At 37.5% G+C, this 19,241-nt stretch overlaps 1 protein-coding gene across 4 annotated transcripts in view; it reads right to left on the bottom strand.

Moving 5' to 3' along the window:
• Positions 1–19,241, bottom strand: part of KLHL32 (kelch like family member 32) — a 152,061-nt gene that overhangs the window by 39,704 nt on the left and 93,116 nt on the right. For 3 of the 4 annotated variants that reach the window (XM_032774067.2, XM_075063848.1, XM_075063849.1), the window contains exon 5: positions 8,663–8,878. The exons of the other annotated variant lie outside the window; for it this stretch is intronic. In XM_032774067.2, coding sequence (XP_032629958.1) covers positions 8,663–8,878 — 216 coding nt within the window. The remainder of the gene's footprint in view (positions 1–8,662; positions 8,879–19,241) is intronic. 4 annotated transcript variants of the gene reach the window in all.

Below are 19,241 nucleotides of genomic sequence, written 5' to 3'. Positions count from 1 at the left end.
AGTGACAATCTACCAGAGCATATGGGAACATAAAAAAAAGAAAGAAAGAAAGAAAGGAAAAGAGGACCAAAGGTCAGGCACCTTGCTGTGTCATTTGGAATAGGTCCATCCACAGAAAAGAGCAGGTTAAAAATTATAAGCAACTACCCACTATAAATAATTATTTGGTGAACAGATTCTAAAAGCTAGTAATGAACAAACATCTCTGGGTTCACAAATAGATTTGTCTAGCCACGACTCTCCATTGTTGTTTGATCTCAATCTAGGAGACTGAAGTTAGCAACTGCATTAGATCAATTTTAGGTGTGGGGGGGAATGAAATAATGATAATAGCTTTTTCTGTAAAGTTTAGATTAGACTAGGCTTCAGATTTGCATTGGATTTTTAAATAATGTTTTAGGCTACTATGTCACAGAAATGCACTGTAACTTTCGATTAAGTGTTACAGATTTGTGTTATAAGTGTTATAGAATTTATTAGGCAGGAAAAAGAATTCTAGAGAAATGCCATAAGATTATATAAAAATTAATCTAAATACCTATAGAATGTAATCATTACATTTTTCTATAGGTTTTTGAACTATCCTTTAGAAATCTATTGCTGCTATATAATTTTCTATGAAATTTTATAGGCTGGTCCCACAAATCTATAGGACTTTTCCATAAGGGTTTATATATTACCATCTCAGGCCCTACGCAAAACCATACAATTAAAATGAATATTTGTCACTAGGTTATATATATTCTATGTTGCCATATTGCTAATAAAACATTAGGGCTATTACTCCAAAAGTGTGTGGCAGTGTTGTGTCCACAAAATGGAAGAAGGAACATGCAGCACCTCAGAATTACATGTGTAAATGTGGCTTCTGTCATCCACGTGCATGTCTTTCGTAAGTAGAAGATGTGTGCATACTTTTTGCAAGCACAACATGTGAATTCTCTTTTTAATACCTTGAAATAACTAGGCAGCTTTTCCCAGTCACATCACAGATACATTAACTGCAAGAGGAATGGGGTTTTCCCCCCTGATTCGTTTTTAAAAAACTCAACTCTTAAGCTCTTTGGTAAAAAGTCCATAACTCTGCCCCTTTCGATTTCCTACCCTGATGCTTCCTGAGTTTGTCTATTTCCGCCTCTCCACTTCAATACCTTTGTTATCAGACATCTGATTGCAGAAGTCCACTCACAGCACATTATGAGCTAGCAAGACTGGCACTACATCTCTAAGCACTGCAAGAGCCTACTCCTCACAAGGATGGGCCCAGTAATGTTACCTGTAGGAACATTTATGCATTTTCACGTCAGCAGCCAATTTGTTTTTTGTTTTCCTTGAATTCTGCCAAGAATGCATCTCAGAGGACAGCGCAACAGCAATAAAAAAATCTTTTAGGACTTACTGCTCAACTCTGATTCTTTTTGATTTAGCTACAGAGAAGAACAAGTGAGTACATTAGATGCTGTTCACTTATCTTCAAGCATGGAGCACTTCACATTTTAATCAACTGACCTTCTGTCAAAATGTTGCCACTTTTGTTTACTCTGGCTGAATCTTCAATCGCCACATGATGGTTTTTAGATAAAAAAAAAATATGTAATGAATTAAAGTAATGGGTAAAATTTTCAAAATCACCTTAGTGACTTAGGAACATTAGTGACATTTTCAAAAGTGACTTAGGCACTTAAGAGCCTAAGTTCCATTGTTGTCCAATGAGATGTAGGCTCCTAAAAGCTTAAGTCATTTTTTAAATGGGACTTAGGAACATATCCTCAAAAGGTATTTAGGTGCCTAACTCCCATTGAAATCAATCAGAGTTGGCTGCCTAAATGCTTTTCAGGATCCAGGCATAAGATTTTTTTGAACATCTTACCCAATGTGACCAGAGTCATAAAATTTCCATAAGGTGTAGTTAATTTGCAAAGCTTTAAATGGCCCGGAATCCAGCTCTCTTCCACCCTCTGTTCTATCTCACAGGTACAAGCTGCAGGAATGCTTTTGCTGCCCATACTTAGTGATACATTTACTGAAATGGTTTAGCTGGGCATTCGGTATAGAGGCCTCTTATTGCTAGAGTTTGCTCCCATTAAAGTCCACTCCCACAGCCTGAGTTAGGCAACTTCTAAGAGGTAGTGCAGAACTCATCTGTTTAATCAGGTTTTTAACTAGCAAAGGTTTATTATAACTGTGTGTCTGGGCAGGGGGCTGATGTTAAGCGCTGTGAGGACAACTGTTTTGAGTGGCCACCCTTGCTTAGACATGTGTTATGATTACAGCTTTTACTTTTTGTACTTATACTTAGATGTCCTCTGGTAGGTATGTTATCACTTCATACAATAAATAGATTAAAATCAAACCTATAAATATACTGTTCCTCATCTTGCAGCTTTAATAGCAGCACAACACTAATGACCAAGAACACTTCCTTTTACTTAAATATACACCTGTACATTGATACATACAATTATACTTCAGTTAATCTTGTGTGTTAGACTCCATGAAAATAGACGAATGCAAATGCAACATACAGAAACCATCTTGCTGAGTGTGCGCCATGGTGTCGTCTTTCTGCACTTTGTTTTTAAACTAAATCTTATGTTCCCTACTTAGCTGCAGAGATGACCTAAATTCAGGCGCTGCAGGCACAGCAGCCCTCCTGCCAACCAGTGTGATGCTCTATGCAATTCTACAGTTAATCCAAGACAAATTAGGTGGGGCAATATTACTGCAGGACACTGAGACAAAAGTAATGCACTCCAGTAATTTCTTTATTGCTTACACCTGCAGCAAAAAATCATGGAGTGGAATTGACATGTATCAAAATGAAATTTAGAAGCATAGAACACAGAGATGCCTTTCATGAATCACTGCTTTTTAATGTAAAATAAAAACTTTCTGTATACATAGGTTTACAGTAGCACTAAAAATTTTCATGTTAAAAACAGCCAAATGTGGAAAAAGTTCAGAAGAAAGTAACACAAGATCTTATTGTCAACTAATGACAAGATTAAGAAAACATAAAGCCTACTACTGAGGGGAGATAACTCCACATATATGTAAAGGGATGTTATAAAGAGGACAGGGATCAATATTCCTTGTTGGTCAGTGATTTTAAGACAATAAGAAATGGTGCATAAACTGTATTAGGAAAAAGGTATGTTAGTAGGAAAAGTTATGCAACTATAGAGTCAGTTAGGCAATGGAATAAACAGTCAGGGAGATTGTTAGAAACACCATCATTGGTAGATATTCCAAGTCAGTTTAGATATTCGTCTACCAGGAATAGATTAGGAATAACAAAATCAACCCTCCAAAGTGGTCTTGATTCTGATCTCACAACAGTTTAACATCAATATAACTGCACTGACTACAGCGGAGTTATTCCTGATTTACACCAATGCAAGTGAGACTCAGAATCAGTATGTTTTATTTTGTATTATAGCCCCTGAGTTGTTCTTCGTCTTGGTTCTTATTTTTACGTGAAATAGGTGCTTATGAAAACGAGGCATTAAAACCCCTGGTGTAAACCAGACATAACACGCAAAGACAATGGGCTAATTTTTCTAATACATCTTGGCCCTCAGACATGCACCAGTCCTGCTTTTACAGTCATGGACCTCTCCTAAGGAGAGGCTAGCAATCGTGTTTAATTGTGGGGGTTTACTCTTGAGGTAAATACCAACTATGGACTAGCATTAGGCAACCAGGCACAATTTCACACATTGCCGAGGACAGCACTTCTCCAGAGATAAAAGGTCAGTGTATTATTTAGACACTGCACCACTTCCTCCCACTTTTACTTCCTCTTCTGTACTGTTATTTATTTTTTGGTTTATAGTACCACCTAACTGCCAAGGTTTAGGTCCCATCTTGTCAAATAACATCTAAGCCCCTGAGAAATGTCACTCCTAGTTAAAAATTACTGTATGTCCTCTGGAATGGTGGTTGAAGCATGAAGGGCCATATACATCTTTAGCGCATCTGGCACGTAAATATTGTGCGACTCCGGCAACAACAGTGCTATCTGAATGCCTGTTCTCACTCTCAGATGACATTGTAAACAAGAAGTGGGCAGCATGATCTCCTGCAAATGTAAAGAAACTTGTTTGTCTGAGTGATTGGCTGCACAACAGGTAGGACTGAGTGGACTTTCTAGCTCTAAAGTTTTACGTTGTTTTATTTTTGAAAGCAGTTTTTTTTTTTTTTTAATATAAATTGTACATTTGTAAATTTAACTTTCAAGATAAGGAGACTGCACTACAGTACTTGTATTAGGTGAACTGAAAAATACTATTTCCTTTGTTTTTTACAATGCAAATATTTGAAATAAAAAATAAATATAATATGAGCACTGTACAATTTGTATTGTGTTGTAATTGAAATCAAAATATTTCAAAATGTAGAAAACATCCAAAAATATTTAAATAAATGGTTTTCTATTATTGCTTAGCAGCGTGATTGTGTGATTAATCACAATTGTTTTAATCATGTGACAGCCCTAATTTATATATGTGTACATTTTTAAATAAAAAGTCATTTGAAATGTAAAATTGACATTTTTTATACCAAAAATGTCAAAATGGTGTTGCAAAAAAATTTGGTTTTGTCAAAACAGGATTTTCTAATAGAATGCTGTTTTGACTAAGTTTTTATTACCAGCTCTAACATCTATATCTACTGATAGATGGATGATGGCTGGATAGGAAAGTTCTGGACCTTCTTGTAAAATTTTAAAAATAATCTTTTTAACCTTAACTTCACAAAAAAAAAAGTATCTAAAATGGCTATTGATCTCTTCCCAAAATTAACTTTAAAAAGCCATTTTACAACCCTTCATATAAGTAAAAGAGGGGAAAAAACAAATGTGTGTTAAATCTCTGGTATACTCACTTTCAGTCCAATGCAATTCAGAGTTAGCTTTTTGATTAAGATCAAAAGTGGTACCGGTGTAGTATCATTTGCTAAATTGAAGGACTAATTTTATACTACTACTGCGGGGTTCAGTGACCTAAGAGAGATTTCCATCTCTAACTATTATTATGATCCTATGAACAGTGAACTTCTGATCCCCTGAAAATCAAAATTCTGAATTAAGATGATAGCTGATTCTTATGTATAGCAATATTAAGTGTAACATCAGTTTATTGATTAAATAGCCTTTAAATTTAGCATATTACCACCCTACGTTTCCAGCAAGAAGCCCTCTGATACTAGATTTCTCTGGGAACATGTATTACTGTATAAGGTTGGTTACCTTTTAAATTATCAAAGGAAAGAAATCAGCTGCTTCCTTAAAGTAGAGCCAATGAGCCTTTTTAGAAATAGCCAATTATGAGAAAATTGACTTTCCACCTAATGATAATCTAGACATTTATATCCTCATCTGGAAAGCATTTACAAAACTTGTGAATAAATATCACTGTTGATCATCTCAGTCAAACATATGACAAGAGAAGGACAAGATCAAAGAATTATTCGCTTTGGTTTTAACTTTCCTGGGATTTTTCCTTGTCTTTTCTGTATTTCTATTTAATTCTCTCTTCCCACCCGGATGCATTATGACACACACTTTAATGCAGCACACAAGCCATGAATCATACACACTTGCAATGACCTATCAAAGTAGTATTTAAACATCCCACATAGTAACTGAATGCAACAATCTATATGGAAAAATCAATAAAATATAGATTCCAAAACATTAACGCCAATGTCCCCTTCTTACACTTACGTTTTCAGGAACTGAAGCCATCCTCTACTCTGGTCATTTGTTTAGAAGAAACTGTAATTCTTCCTGCTCCTCCTAATCATCATACTTAATATTTTAGCACATAGAAGTTTAGAAAAGTTCAGAGCTGTTCACACTGTAAAAAATAGTATTTCTGTATTCCTCGTAGTTGCCTCTACAAAAGGAGAGCCCAATTTAGGCTGGGAACATGAGGCTCATAAGATTTTTCTGTTAATCACAGTGCACTCTTTACTAAGGAGTGCACTACTACTAACTTTATCCACTATATCCTTCACAAAACCTTGGCTTCTTTCCAAGACAATCTAAAAGAATTATCACCATAGTACTGTAGAATCTTACTAAATATTAGTCATATTTTGGTGTGTGTTAAAAGCCAATATTACTATTACACTTTCCAAAATACGTCTTGCTTAAGGATGTAATTCACAACATTCAATCAACTGGGAAATCCACAACCAACAACCTAACAAAAATCTAGCATGTGCCGCACATGAACTACATTAGATTTTAGCTTTCATCTACAGAAAAACTACATCAGTTATCCCAAAGCCAGATTTCTACATTTTTCTTTTAACTGTCTTAATCTTTATGTACATTGAGCTTGATTCACCGAGTGGATGCTGTGAGTTTAAACCTTGCTGCACCAGTGAAAGTAGTGCCCTGGGGACACTGTGATCCTCTCCAGGGATCCTGCCCTGGGAGGGTAGCTATAATTTGTGGTTGAAATTTCATGTGAGGTCCACTGGTGAAGTTGCCTTGGGGACACGTTGAATCAATGTTGTTATAATGTGTGGGCATCTGTGTGTTTTTGGGATGCTACACTAGTTACAGGTAGGACACATTAATCAAATAGTAGTATCCCTCATTAGCTTTTCTATTATCTGCCCCACTTTGTGCCAATTTCCTCTTGCTTCCCCAACACCTCCTGCTCTGCTGTTCTTCTGCAAGACATGGGATAGGGATTTGTCAAAGTCAATGAGCACTTTATTACAGGGAGAGTTCTCAGTAATGAACAATTCAGCAATTTAATGAGATTCTGTAGATCTGTCTCCAGCCTGTCCATCAAGTTTCACTTCTATAAAGCACCCTGACACTAATCCTCTGACATACCCAATCTTCACCCTGGGCTGAATATTAGATTCTTCCATGGTATATTGCATTACTACTATAACCTTAGCAAAAACGATGAACTTAACTACACTTGAGGCAATATAGCTGGTCCGATTTGATTTTCCTCTATTGGGTTGCCTATGAGGGAATCATTTATTTACTAAAATAAAGCAAAAAACAGTTTCTTATTGCCTGCTGAATGCTTAAATTGGTAAATATTTATGTGTGTCTTTTAATTCATTCTGGAGAACCAGAAATAAAATATACTTTTTTCTGCCTGCAGCAGAAAACTAGTTTAAAACATTCTACATAACAGCATTAGTAACCTTTAGAGAGACAATTATGATAATACTTAAATGGACAGTGTAGAGTTCGTTGTCACTCAAAAAGAAGCACATTATCACTGTTGTACATAGCAGTATCTGCAGTGTGACCTGCCACACTGACATAGACTATCATATTTGCTACATGGAGTGTCCACCCTACTGCCACAGAGGCCATTGAGAAAATCTTTCCCAGATTTGTCCCACAGGGCAAGGCCAAGGTGACAGCACCAGAGACCTAAGAACTCCCACTTACCAGACTGGAAATGGCAAACATGGGGAGAACACCTGCCATATCACACTGACCAGTGCCAGCATGCTATTTAATGCAGCTTGGCTTTTTGCAGCATCTCTCTTATCTAAGATATCTCAAAGCACTTTGCGAAGCACTTTCATCTTGCAGTGAAGTGATAATGAAAGCAAATGGGCCATACCCCCACAACCTCACTCATCAAAACTGCTTTATTGAGCAAGGGAATGAGGGCTAGGACTCCAGAGTATCCCCTCCTCCTTTATAAAGGAGTACAGCACCAGGGATCTCTCAAAGATGGGTAGGCAGGAGTCCAAGTTTATATTTCAATTTTAATGGAAATAGCAGCTTTGGAAAAGACTGCATATTTTACCCTCAAAATCTGAGAAATAAATCTGTGTGGTAGCAACTAGAATAAAGGATTAAACTTTATCTCCACTCTGCCTTGGTAGTTTGAATATCTTTGTTCTTACATATCACTGCTCATCTGCAGATCTCAAAACACCTTAAAAAGTAAGGTTAAGTATATACCCCCCATTTCACAGATGGGGAAACCAAGGCAAAGAGTGATGAAGTGACTTATCCAACATCACCAGCAGATAAGTAGCTTATTAAGAGAGCCATGAATACTACTCAGGTCTTCTGATTGCTTGTCATGTCCATTAGCCCAAAGGTACCTCCCTTTTTATAAGATAAAAAGTATTCTCTAAAATAGATATATCGAACAAATTTTTCCTACCTTGCCCTGCCTTTCTCCCATACTACATGACAGCAAATAAGAAACAAACAGCAGTGTTCCTGTAATGACTATTACAGATGTTTACTTCCATTACATTCTGGAGCTACACAGATTTACAGTGGGATTGTTTCACAGATTTTTTTTTTTTTTGTAGCAAAACATATTATAGGTATGTGGCTGTCTGTTTCTTTAGCATTAAAAGCTATTAAACCGTATTCAGTATTATGCCACAACACTGTCATCTTTTTCCCCGTTAACGTACTAGGCCACACAAGTCAACTAACAAAAAGTCTTCTTCCAAATTAACTAATTGTATTAGAACAGAGCAGATCCTATATTATTTATTATTATTTATATTATATATTATTATTATTACCAAAATCAAGTTTTCCCCCTATTGTTTCCCTGAGCCTTTAATCATTTTAGTGTCTCCAGCACAACAGTTTTCCCTGGTTTTAAACAGTGTCACACATTACGCTAACTGATTTCCTTACCTGCCAGATTTGCTCTTCGCTAAGGGAAGTGAGTCGGTCGCTCTTCAGGACCTCTCGAAGGAGACAGTATGGGAGAATCAGGACTTCCTCCGGATGACTCTTCAACAGCTCAAAGAGGTGTTTAACTAGGAAATCAACCACTGCCTTCTCCAGCAAAGTGAGGTTAAAGAGGTCAGCGAGCTTATACAGGTCCAAGTAATTAAAGCTATTTAATTCCTGGGTGGGTAAAGCAAAACAAAAAATGTGTCTCAGAAAAAAAGGCAAAAGAGAAATGAGGGGAAATGTGACTTCAGATTGAGAATCATGGTGACACGTGTGAAAAAAGCATGAGCAAATACTGCAGTTACATGCGCAAATTGGGCAACTGTGAAAAATAGAGGGTATTCAGAAATCATTTGTGTTGAAATTGCCTGATTTATGCATGCATCTACAGAAACTGTAAGACATGCACTTGTATGTGGACCAATAAATAAGCCAATGTGTTTCATAGAGTATTACAAGAGCTGGCAGAATTCAACAGATAGGTTTTAAAAATATATATTTCCATTAATTAAAAAGCTTTGTTACAGAACAATTGTTTGTTCATTATTTATTGTTAATTATTTCATCTACCTTGAAAAGAGAACTACAAGCACTTTCATAAACAGGATTTCTAGTTTCACTGAGGACTTCTGTTTTCTATGCTGAAATTATGTTTCAATTTCAGATATCAGTGAATTAAAACAGATTTCCCTTCACCTACTGCACCAACAGTATCCTGATTGGCCGCTTCTCCCTCTAGAAGCAGAAAAATGAACACTGACAAAAGCTGAGCTAAACCAAAGCAAAGTACTTTCTATCCAGATATCAACATATCCCCCAGTTAAAGGCCCACATTTTCAGCCTGGCATATTGCTGCAATTTCTACAATCTGGGCAATTTACATCATTTTAGATCTCATGCTTTTCAAGATCAAGGTCACGTTTTCATCTATGTTAGAAGAGCACCTAGTACTGGGCACTACCACAAACTAAGTAAAATAATCTAGAAAATAAACAACAAAGTGACTAGTCACCTGACTGTTAATATTTGTACCCACAATCAATAGCAGGTACCATTTTGCAGGCACACTTTGCACTCATAAAAAGGGAGGTGAGTCTTTAGAATATGTAGCCAGAAATGCACACATGTCCGACAATTAAAGGTAAACAGCAGTGGAACAAAAATTTTTAAACAACAACTCAACACCACATCTCAATGTATCGTGAGAATCAGAATATGTGGAACAAATCCTTGTGGTAATTAATTTAGATGGAATATATAAGCCAAAAGGTCTATAAAGGTCTAACAGAATCTAGTCACTATCCAACATTAAATAATGTTAAACTGGGTCTGGGGTTTGATGTACAGAGAGCTCAGAACATAGCAAACACACCATTAAAAATCCTTTGAACTTTTCATTAACAATACAGAAAAGAAGGAAAAACAGTTAAAGCATCTGAAATGTAAAATATTAAACGAGGCAGCTTGGTAGAGTTTTTAGAAGGAAAAACCCCTCATTCCACAGTCTCTTAGAGCGCATTAAAAATGGTAATAACTGTCCTTTTGGGGAAAAGAAAAGAAGCCGGCTGAGATGGGCTAAAGCTGTTGTTGTTCCTGTTGTCATTAAGATCCAAAACTGCCCTTCTGAGGAAAAGAAAATAAGTTAGTTGAGATGAACTGGAGCTGCTGTTGCTGTTGTTAAAGACCCATCCCATTTCATCCAAGGTACAGTTTGGAATTCAGCTGGAGTTGATAGAATGATCTAAATGACATCACCAACTCCCTCTGGCCTGAGTTGGTAAGGATATCCCTCAAGATTAAGCCAAAGAAGTCTGGGAACCCAGAAGGTAGTGGGGATGGCAGCCATGACAGTGAAGCTTGGTCCAGTAGCCTCCATCTGTTCTTTCTTTACCTCCAAAATCTCAGTCTTTAAAAAGCTACAAAGGGTATGGTGAGGGGAGTAACCGATCCCCTCATTATTTTGTCCACCAATGTAGGCCCACTATCCAACACATCAATTTTGGTTCATTAACTTCCGGCTCTATATCATCTGTTTTTAACAAACATAATTTCAACATTTTTTGGATTATATCAAGATGGACTTTTGAGTTTAGAGTAATCCTATATCTCTGTCTGGTTTTCTAGCATTATTCCCATCAACATTTGTTATTATAGGTTATTCTGACATGTTATAAACGTACACATTTTTGACAGTTAATCTCTCAATTAGGGAAAATTTGTAAGCACAATCGTCATAACACTCTCTCACTCTCCTTCCCATTCCTATTCTTATTCAGCTGAGCAATACGGGAATCAAAACTATACAGACTGTCTCTGAATAATAATGGTTCAAATGGTCCTGCCCAGTACACAATGTGGAGGAGAATAAGACAAACTCCTGGAATAAACACTTAGGGACAGGGAGAGTGAGCAGAGACTTCACCGTATCCTTCCCAACTCTGAGAAAGGCCACCTACAAAAACCAGTGTGTTGCTGGCTCTTCGTGGGTTTTGGAGAGCGATAGAGTCAGGGAGCTCTACAAGGGTCACTTGTCTCTAAAACATGTGGCTATGCAGACAGAAATCCACATAGGAGTTAATGCTGTCTGTTGTAGCATTAACCCCCCCCCCTCCCCCCCGAAGCATCTATTCCACACACAGAAGGGACTAATCATGTAAGACAGACAATGGTATATATCTCCTCAATAAGCTATGCTGCCATGGGAAAGAGGAGGCTAGAAAGCAACAGAAAGGATCATGCAGACCAGGCAGAGAACCTAGAATCCTGGGATTTGCCCACAGCTCCTTGGGTTAAACAGTGATTCCTTCATTCTCAGTGTGGCCATACACCTCAGCTTCCTAAGCACAGCATAGCAGAAACTCAAGAAGTTATATTATATAGAGCAGGGTCAACAAGAACAAATATATATTATTTGAGATATCAGCGTGACAAAGGACCCTAAATAAAATTCATAGAGTTTTGTCGGCTTTTCTGTTTTTGCTCTTTGTTCCTGTTTCCCCCCACCCCTTATCCCTGATTTTCTCCTACAATTTACTGCTCTGCTCCCTGCTATCAGCCCCCTCATTGTCCCAGTCCTTATGCAAAAATTACAAGAACTCTTGTCAGTTTCACTTTGCTGCTTAGTTAGCACAGGAAGCAGAGCAGAAAAGAGGAAAAGACTAAATTACCTGAATTACACTTGGCTGCTTTGCTGGATGGACTGGCAGAGCCAAATGAAACTGACAAGAGATCTTGTAAATGTCAATTTGCTGCTCTGCTGGCACATAGAGTGGACCAGAAAGAAGATGGGAAAGGGAGAAGAGAATCTCCAAAAGGTTCTGAGTGCTACCCATGGGATAAAGTCTGCTTGGTCAGTGAATTCAATGGTAGAACTGCTACTCCAGGATAACCAAATTCCTTGTGGGGCTCCCATTGCAACATGACCCCCCCCAGCATATCTTCCAGTTTGGGGCTGTGTATTAAATTTTATTTAAGATGCTACATTCTATACAGAATCTCTTCCTTATTTTTTAAAGAATCAGGAGCTGAGGTTTATGCATATTCACAATAAGCACTCAGCGCCTGATCAGGTTTTCTGGTAGATCATAGGATGCCCCACCTCTCTGTAACGAGACAGGTGAGGTGAGGACGAATCCTCCCCCACTACAGTAGACTAGGACAGGAATTCTGCAAGTTGAAACTCCTGGCATTTCTTGTTTCCTACATGAAATGATTTTGCTCACAATCATGGGGAAACAGGGCAAGGGTTGACAATTTTTTGCACTCCTGCTCCCCAAGTCAACTCATATACTCATTAAAAATAGACAATGGCATTATAGAAAATCTTTGGATTTTACAGTAAAAAAATTCTATTAATTAAATATTTGGATTTTTAACGTAATTTAAAAGAAAAAATTAATCTTGACATAAATTTCATTTTGACACATTTATAGGATGTTATTTGATTGCTAATTAATAAACAACTGACAAACACATTTTAGAAACTACAGTAATCACCACAATATCCATATTTGCCAGCATGTTATCACAGTGTGGTATCTCAGGTCTGGCAACTATTCCCTATTCTAGGCATAGGGAAAGGTTGTGCTTTCTCAGATACCAACTGCTGGCAATTGCTGACCTACAGTGAGTACTAGGAGTTCTGTTTCCATTTATTTTTTTTAAAATGGCCTGTATGTATATAAATATCTTGCAAATATTTAATCTTTCTTAGGTCTCTTTAAAATGTGGAGATGAACAGAAAGAAAATTTACATTCCAAAGACAGCAAAGAATCCTGTGGCACCTTATAGACTAACAGACATTTTGGAGCATGAGCTTTCGTGGGTGAACACCCACGAAAGCTCATGCTCCAAAACGTCTGTTAGTCTATAAGGTGCCACAAGACTCTTTGCTGCTTTTACAGATCCAGACTAACATGGCTACCCCTCTGATACCTCCCCAAAAAGGAAGTTTTTTTCCTAAATCCCATCATTGATTCCAAAGACAGTATTGACAAGCCTACACATTCAGAAATCATAAGCCAGTTTCCCAAAATCATGAAATTTAAAAGAAAACAACCCAACGTTTGGGGTTGTTTTTATTTGCTTTCTGGTTTTGAGCATGGAGGGTTAACATTTACAAGCTTTTGGCTGCAATCATAAAGGGTTAGAAAAAATTACTTTTGCTTTTTAAATGAAAGCTGAGATGCTCAAATAATCAGATGACTTCAGGAGCAGGGGCTTAAAGAAAATGCTAAATAGCACAAAAGTTGTGCTAAAATTGAGAGAGTTGGCAACATAACACAGGGCATGTCTACACTGCAATAAAATACTGGCTAACAGGACTAAAAATTGCAGAGTAGACATCTGGGTTTGGGCTGGAGCCCTGATTCTCAGACCTCACAAGGTCTACACTGCTATTTTATTGCCCAACAGCCTGAGCCCCATGAGTCTGATGGGGAATGAAAAGGGGTATGTCTACAAGGCAATTAAATAATGGTGGCTGGCCTGTGCCAGGTGACTCCGGCTCATGGGGCTTAGACTGAGGGAGTATTTAACTGCAGCGTAGATGTCTGGGCTTTGGCTATACTTGAGTTCTGGGATCCTCTTATCTCAGAAGATACTAAAGTCCGAGCTCCAACCCAAATCTGAATGTCTACCATGCAATTAAAAAGCCCCGCAGCCTGTGTCTGAGTCAGCTGGCACAGGCCAGCCACCAGTTTTTAATTGCAGTGTAGACATACCCTGGGTCAATTGGCCCAGGCCAGCCAAAGAAGGCTGGGATTTAGGCCCTGATCCTGTAACCACTTACATATGTGATGAATTTCAAGCATATGAACTATCCAACAGAAAAAAAAAAATAATAATGGAGATATCTTATCTCCTAAAACTGGAAGGGACCTTGAAAGGTCATTGATTCCAGCCCCCTGCCTTCAGTAGTAGGACCAAGTACTGATTTTTGCCCCAGATCCCTACCTGGCCACCTCAAGGAGTAAACTCACAACCCTGGGTTTAGCAGGCCAATGCTCAAACCACTGAGCTACCCCTCCCCATGGTTTCTACTTTCTAGGTTTTCATATGGTCACCTCTTACCCTGGTAGTTGAGTTAAAAGGGAGAGAAGTAAGATTATACAGCCACAACTGGGGAGCCAATGGCAATTTGATACAGGAACTGTCTAGGCTGATGGGGGTTAAGAACCTGGATTCTATGTGAGACACATTTGCTATATGTGCCAACTCTGGGAAATGCATCTCCACAGATGACAGATAGTACTGTAGGCCCTGCTCCACCTCGTCTATGAGACTGGCATCTCCATGCATTGAGGTGAGGGTGCAGCAATGTGTGTCAAACTGAACTTCTAAACAAGGTTGCAAGTGCAAAACTCTGTGTTGACTTTGCTATGGAAAAGGATGTTCTGAGCCACTGGAATACGGTCTTCCCTGGGTGATGGAATGTTAATCATCCAAAGAGAAATTTAAGAGACATGAACTTAAATAAACTGAGTTCTTCTGTAATGGATAACTTCATTTCTGGAGGTCAGCAATAAGGAGAATAAGATCAAAGCCTTGTGACCTCAAGATTAACTTTCTACCAAGGAAAGGAGCCTGATCAAACACCCAATAGAGTCAATGGAAAGTCTCCTATTGATTTCAATGAGTTTTGAAATAAACCCCAGGTGCAGAAGGTGCAGTCTTCTGGACCTTAGATGTCATGAGTAATGCTGGTCAGAATATTATTTATTTGCTGAAAAGAGCAAGGCCTTACACTCAACTTGATGGCATTGCTCTGTCTGAAACATAATTTTTGAATGACAATCAATTCCAAAATTTCAGGGAATGTTGTAGGAATCAATAGGCAGAACTTTATTAATTTTGCTGAAAATAGGAAGAGGAAAATGGGATACACACAGAGTCCCTTGTATCTGGGTTAACAGAATCATAACCTTCAACCAGCTCTGTAACTATCTACTGATCAAAGAACCGGTTTGATGGCAGCTATTAACATCTTCCAGCATAACAATACTCCCATCTCAGCCCATAGTTCCAATACAGTTTAAAATGATGACACCCTGTATGACTTCTTTCCCAAACAAAAACAAAAGAAATAACAATGGTGGGGGCAAGGGAGTTCACATAGAGCTGCTGGCAAGGTGAGTATGGGGGAGGGTTGCAGGGAGTCCCTGAAATAGAGAGGGAGGGTAGCACAGTGGGAATTTGTTTGGGGGCAGGGGGTTTGAGAATGCAATTGAATTTTTGTGGTGAAATTTCCTTTTTGTCCAAAAGGCATTTTTCATGGGAGGAGGGGAAAAAAGTTTCAGTGGAAAATTTTGAACCAGCTGTAGTCAAGAGTCATCATCCCTAGACTGAGCATAAACTGAGGGGCTCAACAACTTGCAGATACTGATCTGAGTATTTTATTAATTTTTAACTGTTGGGGTTCAACAGAATGCTGATTCTTCCTCAGAACAGGTCAGCTTGACCCAGAGGCTGAAATTAATCACCTTCCGGGGGGTTGCTAGTTTAGAAGGCTATCAATATATTTAAAAAGATTGGGCCTCTAAACCAGGGGTTCTCAGACTTTTGTATTGGGGACCCCTTTAACACCGTTATAAATCCTATAACACCATTATAAATGCTGGACGCAAAGTGGGGTTTAGGGGGACACTGACAGCTTGCTAACCCCCATGTAAGAACCTCGTGACCCCGAGGGGTCCCGACCCCCAGTTTGAGAACCCCTGCTCTAAACAGAAATACTCACTTTTGACTCCAGAAGGTCAGATTTGGCTTTTAGCTTTGAACTTCACAACCATGGAAGCTGGTTTATCAGCTTTCTCAAAAGAAAATCATCCAATTGTCATACCAATCATTTGCTCAAATCAAAATTATACCGGTATTGCACATTGCTATCCTGCTGAGGCAAAAGTGTCATGCTGAGATTGTGAGATGTATATTACGGATCAGATAATCCATCTCCCAATCAGTGATAAAGCTTTAACAAACATATGACTATGGCAGAAAATAGAAGCCTCTTCTCAAAGTTTCATTTTTTTGTATCAGAATCTCTGTGTGTGTGTGTGCGCGCGTGTGTACACACACACTCCTATGTATACATACACACAGACAGACACAAATATATATAGTAAAATAGAATCACAATCAACACATCTGCTTCCTCTGAATACATTTCCAAACTAAATTCTTAACTAGATGAAAACCTTCAGATTAACAAATCAATGAAGTGTGCATTCTCTGAAATGGGCTACCCATTCAATTCTGTTGGGATTAGGCATAAGCTAGTTCTGACTGCATTCATCTCCAAAGGGTTTTGTTTGATTTACAATTAAATGACAAGCTACTGTTTTGAAATAGCAATTACATAGGTTTAAAAGACTTATTTCTTAAAATAAATATTATACATTTGTATTACAGAATACTGTCCTCTAGTACTATTCATTAAAATGACATTTTTAATAAAAGGTATTTAACATTTAATTGAAAGCATCAGGTTATGTCTTTTAATGGAGAGCTGAAAAACAAACTAAAAGAGAGCACATGTAGAATTAAAGAAGAGTGGTAGGGAAAGAAAGAGATCCAATGTTTTGCTAATGTGATCTATGTTACTTTGCTAATCCACATTCAGACTAGGAGTATATAGTTCTTATTACTGAGTTACAGTATAAATGGTTGATATATTCCATGCCGAACATGTAGCTCATAAATAAATTAGTCAAAATGTTAGTCAATGTCTACCTCCAAAATGAACTTGTGTATCTGGTCCTATGCATTCAGCTCACTGTACTTTACTGAAGAGGGTGGTTTGTTTGTTTTTTTTTGGTTTTTTTTGGTTTTTGTTTTTTTTCCAAACTGCTCTTTTTAGTAGTGAGTGAATCCATCATTTCATGTTAAGCATCTTACTGGGCTTCTATGTTATTAATATCAACCTTTTGGCTGCCAAAACAATTGAATAATAAGCTCACATTTAAAATCTTAAGTTTACGGGGAATATAAGAAAAATCAATTTTTCAGACAAATATGTTCTAATAGAAAGACAATATTAAATGTTTACAGTAGACTACATGATACTAACAGCATTTTAATAGAGGATATGGAAGAGAGTCAAAAAGGAGAAAGAACATTTAGAAATATTCTATTTCAAGTTATTTCAAATCAATCTTTATTTAATTTATACTTTTAAGAATAATTGTATTGTGCAAGCCACAGAAAAGGATATAAGTAATAGATTGATAAATTAGAGTTAATCATAACCAAGTGCACGTTAGAGTACAATATAGTTCTAGTCCTGTGCTCTGCTTTATGAATAGCAGAAAAATCACAAGGAGAACTAAGGGGAGAGACTGCATTTCTTTATGACCTTATTTGAAAGATAAACTCCTTGGGGAAATACAATTTATTCAGATTATCAAGACCCTGCTGTGCAAATCTACAGTCTGGGAGCACACTACAGAGATCAAAAAATATTTACTTTATTCTGTTGGGTATAAAATCTTTTAATGAATGCATAATTACAGAAAAAGTGTATACAGTTTTAGAAATTCCATTGCTGAGCCAAGCCATTAATATCCAGGGCATCATACCCAGTTGTGACTCCACCTGCTTCCTATTTGGATTACAACACAGTTATAAATCAAGGTATTATGTGACTACCCATATTGGTGCCACAGAAACAGACAGCTTTGTATTATTTCCCCTCTGCAAAATGAGATGATAACCAATGCCTGAAAGCAAAAACATGCCTTCTAAGAGTGTAAGCTCTTAGCGACAGGAGCTCTGTCTTTGTAATTCTCCAAACAGCACCTAGCACAATGGACTCTTGATCCTGATTGGGGCATCTGGGAGCTATGGTAATATAAATGTTACGTACAATAAAATAAAATAAATACAATGTAGATGAATGGTTAAATTTATTTCTGGTATAAATCAAAATAGAAATAACAAATAAACTATTTAAAACAACGAGAATTCTGTAACGAGGCAAAAACACATTAGGTACTGTACTACAGTGAGAAATCTAGTGGATAGTTTATCTTTTTAAAATGAAATAATTACAGAAGAGGAGTCAAATTCTGCCATTCTGCCATCCACACAGTGCATTATTAACCACTAAGGCTCTGATCCCACAAAGACTTACTCAAGTGCTTAACTTTAATGAGACCATTCAAGCTTGAAATCCATGCTAGTACTTATGAAGTTAAACTTATGTATATGCATAAATCTTTACAAGATTAGGGTTTTAGGCCTCATTCTGAAACTCTTGCTCATAGTGAGCATCGGAGTAGTCCACTGATGCATGGAAGTAATATTTGCAGAATCAGAGTCACATTGGGATACTAAGGGATGGGGAGACGGTTCAAATTCAAATCCCCTAGCCCCATATATAACAGCATAGACATAGATATAGATTTTTTTTTCTTAAGTAGACGAATGGTAACTGATCAGTGGCTGAATGTAGACACATTGTAGACTTAAGGGGCACTATCAACTTCATTTTCTTTTAATTGACTAATTTTACAAAATTCAATTTATTAAATTTAGAACATGCTTTCCCTAGCATATCCGAGGTTTTTTAATTCCTATTTTTTAAAAGTGTAAAGTTGATCTGAATCCCTGCTGATGTTCTGAAGGATGTTCTGAGTTAGGCCCAAGATCAGCAACATCAAACAAGCTCAGGCTCACTGATTTCCCTCCTTCTCTATTTTCTCTCACACAGTGTCTGCTGCCTTTTCAGTTTCAGCTTTGTTGCAGCTGTTGCTAGCAAATATTCTCTTTCAGAGCAGGGGGAAAAGAGGGTCTGTGATCTCCACAAGGACAGGTTATGAAAGTGATGTTATCATCTTAGTCCATAAGACTGAAAATGCAACTGACCACCAAAACAGTGAAACTGACTATACACAAAGTGCCACCAAATGTACAACGTAAACCAACTGACCAAAAACAAAAAAAAAAAAAAAAGAAATCTCTCTCAGATACAATAATATGTCGGTGGTTACTTGTAACAACAATAGGTGTGTAAATTTTCAAGATGAAGACCTTTTAAAC

Source organism: Chelonoidis abingdonii, chromosome 3, assembly GCF_003597395.2.
Source record: "Chelonoidis abingdonii isolate Lonesome George chromosome 3, CheloAbing_2.0, whole genome shotgun sequence".
In the NCBI taxonomy this organism is placed as follows: Eukaryota; Metazoa; Chordata; order Testudines; family Testudinidae; genus Chelonoidis; species Chelonoidis abingdonii.
Note: the sequence above shows the minus strand (reverse complement) of the source record. Positions and strands in the feature narration are given on the sequence as shown.